Raw genomic sequence first — 12696 nt, forward strand, 5'->3', positions numbered from 1 at the left:
AAGGGAGAGAGCTGCTGCAGCAGAAGAGACACACCCTCTGAGCTGTGATAGGGAGAGAGCTGCAGTAGAAGAGACACACCCTCTGAGCTGTGATAGGGAGAGCTGCTGCAGCAGAAGAGACACACCCTCTGAGCTGTGATAGGGAGAGAGCTGCTGCAGCAGAAGAGACACACCCTCTGAGCTGTGATAGGGAGAGAGCCGAAGCAGAAGAGACACACCCTCTGAGCTGTGATAGGGAGAGAGCTGCTGCAGAAGAGACACACCCTCTGAGCTGTGATAGGGAGAGAGCTGCAGTAGCAGAAGAGACACACCCTCTGAGCTGTGATAGGGAGAGAGCTGCAGCAGCAGAAGAGACACACCCTCTGAGCTGTGATAGGGAGAGAGCTGCTGCAGCAGCAGAAGAGACACACCCTCTGAGCTGTGATAGGGAGAGAGCTGCTGCAGCAGCAGAAGAGACACACCCTCTGAGCTGTGATAGGGAGAGAGCTGCTGCAGCAGAAGAGACACACCCTCTGAGCTGTGATAGGGAGAGAGCTGCTGCAGCAGAAGAGACACACCCTCTGAGCTGTGATAGGGAGAGAGCTGCAGTAGCAGAAGAGACACACCCTCTGAGCTGTGATAGGGAGAGAGCTGCAGCAGCAGAAGAGACACACCCTCTGAGCTGTGATAGGGAGAGAGCTGCTGCAGCAGCAGAAGAGACACACCCTCTGAGCTGTGATAGGGAGAGAGCTGCTGCAGCAGAAGAGACACACCCTGTGATAGGGAAAGAGTTGCAGCAGAAAGGACACACCACCCGAGATAAATCTAGCAGAGCAATTGGAGCAATGAATGAGGAGATCTCTGGAGCCATGTGAGGTACAGGGCTGGTTCTAGCTTTGATAGAGATTGTCATGTACTTTAGAATAATCGATTTTCCCTTCCATGCTGCACCTACCATAACACAGCACGGAGACAAGAAATCGATATAATTTAAGCAAAGCAAAAAAAAAACAAAAAAAACACAGATGTGCAAAAAATGTTTACTAGAAATAGCTGTAGTGACTGTACAGGTCAATAAATGAAGGACACACAAATATATATTCTACAAAACATATGAACATAGAAATGACAAGCACGGCGTCAGGGAACGTGTCCTGGAACCGTCCTACAAGAAAATGGACAGAAAATGCAGGAATAGTCAGGTGACAATCACAAACGGTAAGCCGCGGTTTCCAACTCCGTAAAATAGCTGATAACTGCCTCGAAGAGGCCGTCTGATAATTCGGCCATCTTGTCCTTCAGCTCCTTCAGTACTTCCGCAGTGGACCCTTGGCTCGAGTTCAGGATCTTCGAGAAGAATGTGTTCCATAGACTTTTATTCCATAACCTGCAACAGAGTAGAGATCATGGATACCAAGGAGTCATATTTACTGACGGTGATATGTACTGTGGGGCCAGGGGTGTACACAGAAATCATGGGGCCCATAGCAAAAGTCTGTATTATGTCTAGCCATAATCGGATAATATATTGGTTACTCTCATAGAATAGGGTATGATTGATTGATTGATTGATTGATTTATTCACCCTGGGACCTCTTTTGTGATATTCCATGAAGAATCGTTTTGCTGAATCTGGAGCGGTTTTTTGAAGATCATCAAATGAACCATACTTGCAATGCCAAGAAGATCCACCTGAGGGCAGCAGAATTACAATATATGCTGAGAAGTCACAATGTACAAAGAATTTGACATCAATGCCGCAGCGTTTTCACCTATGATGATTATAATCTCCCAATTACAGCTTAAAGGGGAATCCCAGGGCATGAAAAACACTTTCCCCAGGCAGCACATGGTTAAAAATAATAAAAATAAAATAAAAATAAAATAGAGCTGAGCAAACTGGTTCGTCTCGTGAAGCACCCAACAGGATGCCCCTCAAGCTGAGGACACTCCATCACTTGACGGACAGGACCGGACATCTCGGCTGGCTCTGAAAATCTCTCGCCTGCGCAGTTGCTCCGAGCAGAGGTGGAGGTGCAGAGGCTCTGCTTTCATTACACTTCTGGGTAGTGGCGCATGAACAGTTGCTACGCTGGAAGCAGAGCCTCTGCATTTGCGCCGCTACTCAAAAATTGTGCAGCGAATCCCATAAACCAATATATATATAACAGAGCTCAGCTTTATTTTCCATTACCACTGATCAGCTGCTGGAGCCAGGGTGAGAAAACCATAGAGTGGATGAAGCCAGAAGCAGAAGGCTCAGAGCACCGTCTAGTGGCCGCACTAGGGTACTGCAGATGAGCTTCCATCAACAGAATCTACGCTGCGGTACACCGATGCCACAAACTACACAGTGGATAAAGCCCACCGATCTGATATTAATGACAGGCCATCAATATCTATGTACGGGAAAACCCCCCAACCCTACCTGTTCTAAACCAGAGCCATCCTGAACCCAATAGACACCTTTCAGCATAAAAAGTGAATCCGGTTCTCTCCCATTTACCTGGTAGGGGGAGGCTTGTGGGCTTAAAATCTGTTGTCCATGTTCGGTCGGTGCTATCGGAAAAGCTTGTGCGGTCAGTGTGGGACACCGGCGCATGTCCATACTGTGAGAAAAGTCAATCAACTTGAAGAAAGTGCTCATGTCTGTGCAGGAGGAGAGGTCAAAAATCCTGGAGAGAGAACAAACAGGACGTATGATTGAAAGAAATTAACGAAGCGCCAAGTCAACCATGCAAGAAGGGAAAATGGTAATTCTTGGATTGACGTCTGAAGAAGCGTAGATGCCTCCATGTGCAGAATCTGGAAACAACAAGCTGAACACAAGGAACAGTGGAAAGACCTCTCTACCAGGACTCCAGACATAACATAAGCCTTATACATGCGGCTGGGCCTGAGCAGAAATGTCCCCTAATGAAAAGTAAGGTCACGTGCAGCGTGAATACAATGGTATTGTGTGACGTGAAGGAACACCGACCCAACATCCAGCAGTAGAGTCTCCGGCCGCAGGTCTCCATGGACTATGTCTGCTGTGTGCAGTTTCTCTACGAGGCTCAATAGGTTGTAGACAAGCAGGATAGCAACTTCCTCCATCACAGCGTTAGGGTTCTGAATTATATCCTGCATTGGGAAGAAAAGATCATTAGACTGCACACGACTGCTCGAGAGCTATGCCAATTCTGTAAGGGCCTACAAAGCACCTGTCAGCAGGATCAACCCTGTTAAGGCCTCATGCACAGGACTGTATAATACTGGCTGTGTGCATGTCGCCATTTTTTTTCCTTTCTGTAGACCTTTCCTATCCTGGTCTGCAAAATGGACGAGACTAGGACATGTTATTTTTCGCGTGCTGGCAGAACGGACATACGGATGCGGAAAGCACTAGGTTTGCTCCCTGCATTTTATTTCGGCCCCATTAAATTGAATCCATAAAAATAAAAAAAACACGGATCAGATGCGGAAAAATACAGTTGTGTGCATGGGGCCCAAGCCAGACATATTACACTATGGGATTGACAGAGATAGTACAGCACTCAGTCCCATAAATCCTCAGCACGCGTGCAGGAAAGTCGCTCCATACTGCCGCCCCACTATTACCAGATGCGTCAGATTGCTATGCACTTGTAGGAGGGGGGCTTGAGCCGCCCCCTTGGGCATTGGGCCCACTGGGAAATTTCCCTGTAGGGTCCATGTGAAGGTTTACTTGGCACATACTCACTTGGACGCTGAAGAGTCCGACATCCTTGTAAAGCATAACGCATCCATCCTGAAAGAGGTAGCAGTCACTCTGCTCCACAAAATGAGTCATGAAGCCTTCACCAAGTCGCTCCTTCAGCTGCTGTACAATGTAGAAATCCCATGGAAGAGGTCTGGAATCCACCTGCCAGAAGACCACAAATTAATAAAAGGGAAAAATAGTAAGAGTTTGACCTCTAAGATATCTACTCAGGTCCCCTTAGCCGACGGGGAAGATACCCATTGGGTCCACCTCAGCCAAGGGAGAAGAGTACTGTAATTCCACTCTGACAATTTAGAGGGCACCTTGCAGGGGAAGGTGGGTGAAAGATTAAAATCTGCCATTTTGGAGTTTGGTAGTGATCACACATATAAAAGTCACAAACGTCATGCCATGCAAGGAACGAACCACACACCTTTAAGGCGACTCCCACTCCTTTCACATTTTCCATATCAGAATCCGCTTGGGCCCCCATATAAATTCTGCTGTTCTCCCCAAGAATAATTTCACCTTTAAGACTGTAGGAGTCACCGCCTACAAGACACAGTAGAAGAAGACGACACTGGATACCGTAACTCACTTGGTCTATAATTGTGGAGAGATTCTAGATATTGTGTTTTTCTCTCCTCATAGGATGTGATGGCATATAGCTGAGAAATGCTATCACTGCCAGATTGGTGGGAGTCTGACCACTGGGACCACCATCAGTCCTCAGGATAAAGAGGCTGCAGTGCTCCTGCACATGAATGGAGCTACGTTGCAGTTCCTTTAGCAGTTTGCTGTACGGCTGCAACGATTACTCAAATAAAATCGAGTAACTCAACACAAAAAATCTTCGATGCAAATTTTTTGCATCAAGGATCTGTTTGTCTCATGTGATCACAGAGCGCGAGTGAAACGCTTGCTATTACTCACGCTCCATGGTCACCCACCGGCCCGCACCGTGCTGCACTGGATCCTGACATCATCAGGACATAGTGCATGTAAACACGCACTATGACCAGAGGGGAGCTGAAGGCCCAGAGGGGAGCTGAAGGCCCAGAGGGGAGCTGAAGGCCCAGAGGGGAGCTGAAGGCCCAGAGGGGAGCTGAAGGCCCAGAGGGGAGCTGAAGGCCCAGAGGGGAGCTGAAGGCCCAGAGGGGAGCTGAAGGCCCAGAGGGGAGCTGAAGGCCCAGAGGGGAGCTGAAGGCCCAGAGGGGAGCTGAAGGCCCAGAGGGGAGCTGATGAGTTTTAAAAGGAAAACTTTTAGAGTACTCGGTTAATTGTTGGATTAAAATCGATAGAATACTTGATTACTAAAATAAAATCGATAGCTGCAGCCCTAGTTGGTTGCGAGTACCAATGTACAGGAGAAGTGTTAAATGGGCAAAGATGTTCCACTACTGATAAAAGCATATAGGGCTCCCCAGCTGTATATACACACATGTGGACAACCAAGAATAGTATACAGGGTGACAGATTCTAGATTTAAGGCCCTTTTCTAAACTATAGCAGAACATTTTGATGTATTAGAACAGAATCTAACACACTTGAGTCTTCCGGCTTACCAAGCAGAACATCTTCCTGATCCTTTATAGTGGGGACCTGACCAGCCTCCTGAATGATCCCTTCTGACACCATTAGCTCAGGCATGGCCTCCAGCAGATTCTGTTGCAGTTCTCCGCTTCCTTTCGATACAGGAGCCTCTTCTGAAATATGGGCACAAAGATATGTATAAGAAGTCGATGATCATTTCTTGGATAAAATCCATCCACAGTATTTGAGAAGAACCCATTTTCATATGCCCCAGTGCTTGAAGTCAGCCAGAAGTACACCTTAGAACTGTGCATGCCTGGGATTTTAATGAACGCATCCTGGAAGCAGTAGCGTCAATCAACTTCAAGGAGGTTGGGTTACTAAGAAAGCTCATGAATATGACAGACTCCTCAAAGCAGAAGTGGACTCCTTACACTTCATTTGCATATGCCAGCTTTTCCTGTGCCCCTCAAGTTGCTGAGGTTATCGACCAAAATGGATATTCTGTACATGGCACATAGCGCAGGGTAGGTGCAAAATCTGATATGACAGGTTCCCTGTTCAGGACCTCGGTGTAATGTTTTATTCCTCCTGTGGTGGCGCTGCAGGGAAATCGTACACTTAGTCTTGTTTCACTAGTAGTTCTTGCTTCCAGTCCTTGCTTATCACTCTGCTATCATACACCCCGATCAATTAGAAAACTGATTCATCAAACAGAAGCCATGATATACATTCTGCTAAAGCAACGACTTACCGAAAGCTTGCTCATACACTCCAGATACAAGATGGACCATCAGCGTCTTGGAGGTCAACAAGCTAGAACCAATAGAGACAGAGGACGCAGAAGACACTGAGGAATGGGTATTTTCTTGACTGGCTTCTAAAATGGGACTGGAAATAATAGACACACATTCACACTTTGCCAATAGACTGTTATACCTGAAATGCAGAAATAAACCCAATTTTTAAAAAAGGAACAACTATGATAATTCTGTACCTCAGCTTCTTGGGGCACACCACTTGTCTATAGGACTCCTCCGACACAGGAGTCATCTCCCTAAGTGGTATTCTCTCAAGGTCAGAAGGATCACTTTGTTCCAGCTCATCCTTGGCCTTCTGGAAGGGAGTGGATGCAAACTGTGCTGCTCTCATAAAGTCGCATGTGTCCTCCGGGTCCGCAAACAAGGTTTTATTTCTGTCTGAACCAGTCACAATGGCTTCTTCACTTAAGGGTTCAATATCTTCAAGGGTGCTCTTTACAAAACAATTATCCCCAAAAAAACAAATCAAAATTTTAGGATTCAGTTAGTCTGAACACCATTTCATAGATATTATTTACAACCATCTTATTTCTTAAAGGGGTGGTGGCAAATTTTAAAACGGATTCTCTATCCCCCACGGTCACGAGAACGTCAGTCCTGGGTCTGCCCATATGAACAAAGTAGCGGATGCACACGTGGGCTACTGCTCCATCTCAAGAAGACTGCCAAGGAGGGGCATGGAGATTTTCCATTTTCGTTTTTTTACTCACTGCCTTCCCAGAACTTTATTTTTCTGTTCCCATAACCTTATGGAGGCTTGTTTTTTTTATGGGACAAGTTGTGCTTTCTAAAAGGCAGCATTTAACATTTCATACAATGTAGTGGGGGAAGCTCCAAATGGGGTGGAACCGCTGTAGTTCTACGAGTTTTGTTTTTACAGCCTTTTTCTATGCGGTAAAAACAGACCCACGGCCTTCATTCTTAAAAATAAAAAACTTTGGGGGAAAAAAAATATTTTCATCACCTTATTCTGACACCTAGAACTTAGGGAGCTGTGTGAGGGCTAATTTTTGGTATTGCAATCAGTAGTTATCAGTGATACCATCTTGGGAGTGAGTATAATTTTTTTATTAAATGTTTTTGGGGAGGTGAATTTTTCTGTTACTGCGTTCACAGTACACGATAAATATTTATATTTTAATAGTTCAATGGGATTGATTAATGCTTTGCTGAATAGTAAATTCAATGTTGTCACCTGCAAGTCTACATTGGAAAAGACCTACGATAGGATTCTGAGCCTTCAGCATACTTCCAGGCTGTTTACAACCAATTAATGGCTACCCTGATCTCCACATGGGGGGAGTCATTACAGCTGTTTTCAGCGCTTAGTGCACTTTTTATCACAGCGTCTGAGGAGTTAAACGTCTGCGATCGGCGTTCTTGCCGATCGAATACATTAGCCCAGGGTGTTTTCTGAGTGAAAGATCCAACATCTGCCATGCATGTAGGGCAGATGTTGGGATGGCATTAAAACCTGCTCAAAGTTAAAGTGCCCCTCTGCTACATTAAAGGAATCTGTTATTAGTTTTATGTTCCCCTGTCTGCGAAACAACCAGGCCACTCCATGTAAGAGACCCAGCCTTTTCATTAGTGTAACGCTGGGACAGATTCTCTGTAAAATCTGCATAGTGCCATACAGTGACGTGTCAACAGCCAAAAAAATACTTACGGTAAGTGGTGTTTCCTCTGGTTTAGCAAGAGCTCTTGGAACAGGTGCCAGTGGGCGACGTTTGGGAGGAGGCATGCTATCCTGAGAGTCACTAGAGAAGATACAGGCAACACGTGAGGATTTATGGAATTCAATTACCTCTTCGGAAAGAAAAATTTCCTTTTTATTTCTAGTGCATGGGATGGAATTGGAGGATCTAATATATGTCCTAGCACGTATCAGTGCAAACACTACGCAATGGGGAAGTTTATATAATCCATATTTTGTACGACAAAGGCAGGTATAATATAGAAATGGGCGTAACATTGAATACTTTGTTTCATGACCCTTTGACAACCTGTGCAAGTATAAATCAGAGGTCAGCCGACCACTTGCATATTGGGCGGACACTAGGACAACCCCTGTCCCTATGCCATATAACACCACACTGCCCTACACCCAGCGGCCAGAGCCATGGCAATAGGCGAATCCCCCATCATCATCATCTAGTAAAACGGTCAAGCTGCAATTCTACAGAAGAAATAAATGATGGAAGACCTTGTTGAGAAGATTATATACTAGCGTATTAGATGACAGAGTCCACTTACATGTCAGGTTCTGCTTCGCAGGTCTCATCAAATATAGTGAATGGCAGATTGGAGGACTGCTCTGGAGAAGATTCTGTGGAGACAGCAGTACCTAAACTAGTTGTCATAATGATATTACGATGAAATCTGCTGGTATGTAATATCCAATCTATAAAACACACTGGGGCAGATTTATCCCACTGGTGTAAAGTAGAGCTGGTTGAGTTATCCAAGGCAACCAATCAATCAGATTCCACCTTTCATTTTTCACAGCTCCTTTGGAAAATGAAAGGTGGAATCTGATTGGTTGCTATGGTCAACTAAGCCAGTTCTACTTTACACAAGTTTGATAAATCTCAGTCAGTGTCTTAGCTTATCATTTAAATAGCATCTGTCAGCATGATAAAACCAGGCAGGCTGAGTGAAAATTCTGCAGTTTGAGGAGAGGGGAGGACCTAGCCCCTTGGATCACCTCTTCACCTTTCTCACCGCCTTTCTCCCTCATCATGTCCTGCTCTCCTGTTAAGGCCTCATGCACACGACCGTATGCATTTTGTGGTCCGCCAAAAATTGATCCACAAAAAAAATACAGATGACGTCCGTGCGCATCTTCTCCAGAAGAGTCAGATGATACGTCACAACATGGATCCTCAAAAGAATGAAAATCTTGTTCTCGCTCTGAGTCAGAGGAGCTCACCAAATTAAGATGCTGAATTCTTCTAGATTTCTGCTCATTCTGACTCTCCAACTTCCTAGTGCACCTAGCAGAGCTGACCTCAGATCTGACCACTGACTGAAGGTCATAGGAGTGCTCTTTACGAGCCTCCTATGACGTCATCCCCGCGCGCCCACACTTCCGGTGCCTTTGAGTTCCACCGACGTCTTCTGCTTCCTGTCAAGTCACTTAGGCATCCGGAAGCCACCGCTCCTCCCCTGGGCCTTGCTCCTTGCTGCCTAAGGTGCGCCACTACGCCACCAAATCCCACAGTGCTTCAAAGCTCTCTGTATCAGCCAACGCGCCTCTGCTGGTCCTTGGTGCAAGAATATGCCACCATATACTATAGAAGACCGCAGGTAAACCAGGGATAGCCGGGGAAGAAGCCAGCTATAGAAATTCAGTATGGTTTCCTGTCCCTGGAGGGAAGCCTGAGGTGGGAAGAGAGCCTCTGCCTTTTTATGCTTCAGGTTTGTCTGTGGAGGCGGCGCCTCTCTCGTGGTGCTGTCGTGGGTGAGGGGAAAATACGGTCATACAGAAACGGAATGCAACGGAGCAACTTCCGTTTTTTTTGCTGACCCATTGAAATGAATGGTTCCATATACGGTCTGCAAAAAAACAAAAAAAAAAAAAAAAAAAGAAGAAAACACACAATGGACACGGAAAGAGAATACATTTGTGTGCATGAGGCCTAATAGGGCTCACCTGCAATGCTGTGCATGCTCCGGCGGGAGTTCAGTCGGCACGTGTGTAGTTTGGATCTCATTAAAGAGGATAGCTCAATAAAGATATCGTACATGTGGTGACTAAACTCTTGCCGGCACATACGAGAAATTTCAGGGCCAGGCAGGACGACAAGAAGGATGCCTGGCCCTGTTACTTAATGGGAGGGCGAAAGGTGGTGGTAAACCATTGCTCTGAACGCATAAATTAAGCATAAGAATGAAAGTAAAATCTCTATTAAAAAAATAAATAAATCACAGGGGCAGGGAAGCCAAATAAACCACCGTTTCACCATATTTTTATTTTCACACTTTATTTTGTGTTCTATTACCTTTAACTATATTTTTCCTATAAGGCTTAAGGAGCTTTTTACTCACCCAGACAACCAAGTTTGTTTTCAGCCACCAATGGGATCGCTGTGCTTTAAACGAAAGGGAACAAATCAAATTTTTTATTTATTAATTCCAAACAATTAAAAGATTCTATGACAAGGTCTATGGAGATGTTCCCCTAGTGGTAGCCTCAAACATTTTAATTAGTGCTTTTTCATAATAAGACTCCCCTGGTGGTTGCCTCAAACTGTTCAATCAGTGCTTTTTAATAATGATTTTTTAATCTATTGCTGTGCCTGAGTTACTCACATAATGCTTCTCTGGAAGACAGACACGCAAGTTAGGTTCCTTTCCAAAGGGAAAGGAAATCTGAGCGTCTTATACTAAGAACCCAGCTCTTTCTTTCCTTAGAGCAAAGAAAATTTGCTTAGCTGCCTGAGAGGCCTTGGCTGGGGTACTACATGTCCTTATGAAGGGTGACGAGTATGCATGAACAGTATTGTAAGCCAGGCCTACAATACTCCGCACACGTACTACACATCTTAGGCAATCTCCGGAAAGAGAAAAGGCACCCCCCCCCCCCCCCCCCCCCAAACCCAGACAATGCATATATATTGCCCAGAAACCCACTATAGTGTAGTAGACTCTTCCTCCTCCTAGAGTCTTTTCAGAAAACAAGTCCTAGGAGACGAGAGAGTGTTATATACCAACTTTCAGCGAACCTGGAGCATATTTGATTCAGGTAGAATGGATTCACACCTGAATCAAGCTTTTAAAAAAAATCAGACCCAAAACTAATTGCAAGAAATTTGCTCATCTCTAGTTTAGATGTAGATTTTCTACGAGCAGACGCCAAGAATGGCAAACAAATGTCATAGTCCATTCTTTTAGGAATACCAGTAGACTAGTATCCCTCTCTAAGACCCCCACTGATAGTATCCCATAGAAGCCTAAAATACAGCACATTGGGTTAAAGCGTTCACAAAAGCATGTCTGGCCTTCCATAATGACAAAAATCAACCACGTGTCTACACTTGCCTTGATAATGTAGAAGCAGCAAGATGATGTTCCACAGATGCTGCTTGAACTTCTTCGTTTTGAGGACACGTAGCTATGGACACCACCTCTTGTTCAGGAGATTGGTTTTCAGGATCACAATATATTTTGAAGGACTCTCCAGACTGAACAGGCTGCAATGAAAAGATAACAATTCCCAAAATGCTAGCTGTGTGGTAAGCAGCAGGCATCAATAATGCTAAATCTAGTCCAACATAAAAGACTCTACACTAAAATGCTTCATTTGTTGCCTCCAACCATAAATTCCCCATCTACTGCATGACAAAAAAATCCTACTTCATATCGTTGATTTAACAGCCTATTCTATATCAAATCGGTGGGGGGAACCTGGAGTACCCAGAGGAAACTCACACATACACAGGGAGAACATACAAACTTCACGTAGATGTTGTCCTTGATCGGATTTGAACCTAGGTCGAAGTCCACATGATGCCACCTGTTACCCCACTGGAAGACCACTGAGCCACCAAACTTCCTGCTCATTCCCATCTCCAGAAGAGGCAGACTACCAAATCTGCCGTTACACACCAGCGATTGCATCACCTTACTTCACGCCCCCTCATTCCAGCACTGTTCCCCCAATAAAAGGCAGCATGCTGAGGGAAGCGACCCAGCTGCACTTGGGGGAGGTCATCTCTTTCGGCACACAGGGGAGAGATCTGCTAACAGATTTTGTCAGCTGTGCTCTCACTGCCAGTGTCCAGCCAATCTTTAGATGGGGCCCTTCTGGCAAACATCCCTTCCATGCGACTGGTGGCCCTCCATTTTCCCGGCAACCGATTAGAGAAGCACTCTTCTTTCTGTTACCCTACTGTAGGGCTGAGTTCGCGCTTACTTACAGCACTTCTACCACCTGCATGCCCGGCCAGCCATTACTTTAGTCCCCGCTTTCCTTCCTAGCTAGGACCCTAGCTCTCTTCACTGCAAGGCAAGGCTTCCTTTCGATTGATTTTGCCACTTCTCCAGTCCTAGACAGGAAATCTTCTCAGGACCATTAATGGAAAAAGTCCTTCAAACCTCATCCTTCTTGGCATCCCAGACGTAAAGGGGCTGCTTAGAGTTAGACAAACATGGCTTCCTTCATCCCCCCCTCTTCCTGTCCATGGGATGTGTCTGGAATTGCAGCTCATCTTCCATTGAAGTGAAAGGGGCTGAGCTGCAATACCAGACAAAACCTTGAACAGGTGTGGCAAGAAATCAGCAATTACAACCTTTTTAAAATCCTCCTTCAACAAGTCCGCTTCTACATGAATCACAGCACCCACCCAATGCGCTCAGGGTTGGGGGAGGGGCCATTACATCTGTTTCGGGAGGTGTAGCTTTCTCACATTTCCGACAGATGGGTTTGCCAGGTAATCTCAGCAGGGTAGAAGATCGATTTTGCTTTAAAGAAGAACTCGCTAAAATGTTTATTCTCTGACCTGCTAGAATGATAAGTCTGTAGTGAATGTAATCTTCTCATCATTGACTGTATTTGTGAGTTATAACCTCCCTTCTGATCCTCAGTTGTGTCATGTGACCAACTCTCTGATCTCCAACTGACACCGAACAGGATATTCT

The 12696-nt window shown here is 45.4% G+C and overlaps 1 protein-coding gene across 4 annotated transcripts in view; it reads right to left on the reverse strand.

Moving 5' to 3' along the window:
• Positions 1 to 1018: 1018 nt before the first annotated feature.
• The window catches only part of BUB1B (BUB1 mitotic checkpoint serine/threonine kinase B), a 32074-nt gene continuing 20396 nt past the window's right edge, over positions 1019 to 12696 (reverse strand). For 3 of the 4 annotated variants that reach the window (XM_040411585.1, XM_040411586.1, XM_040411584.1), the window contains exons 11-23: positions 11098 to 11249; positions 10105 to 10148; positions 8311 to 8383; positions 7724 to 7814; positions 6231 to 6487; positions 5988 to 6124; positions 5266 to 5406; positions 4134 to 4252; positions 3701 to 3862; positions 2960 to 3102; positions 2486 to 2654; positions 1565 to 1671; positions 1019 to 1366 (exon numbers count right to left, since the gene is read on the reverse strand). In XM_040411585.1, the coding sequence (XP_040267519.1) occupies positions 1189 to 1366; positions 1565 to 1671; positions 2486 to 2654; positions 2960 to 3102; positions 3701 to 3862; positions 4134 to 4252; positions 5266 to 5406; positions 5988 to 6124; positions 6231 to 6487; positions 7724 to 7814; positions 8311 to 8383; positions 10105 to 10148; positions 11098 to 11249 (1773 nt within the window). In that variant the 3' untranslated portion in view covers positions 1019 to 1188. The remainder of the gene's footprint in view (positions 1367 to 1564; positions 1672 to 2485; positions 2655 to 2959; positions 3103 to 3700; positions 3863 to 4133; positions 4253 to 5265; positions 5407 to 5987; positions 6125 to 6230; positions 6488 to 7723; positions 7815 to 8310; positions 8384 to 10104; positions 10149 to 11097; positions 11250 to 12696) is intronic. The other variant, XM_040411587.1, reaches the window with a different exon arrangement.

The sequence above is a fragment of the Bufo bufo genome, chromosome 11 (assembly GCF_905171765.1).
Source record: "Bufo bufo chromosome 11, aBufBuf1.1, whole genome shotgun sequence".
In the NCBI taxonomy this organism is placed as follows: Eukaryota; Metazoa; Chordata; class Amphibia; order Anura; family Bufonidae; genus Bufo; species Bufo bufo.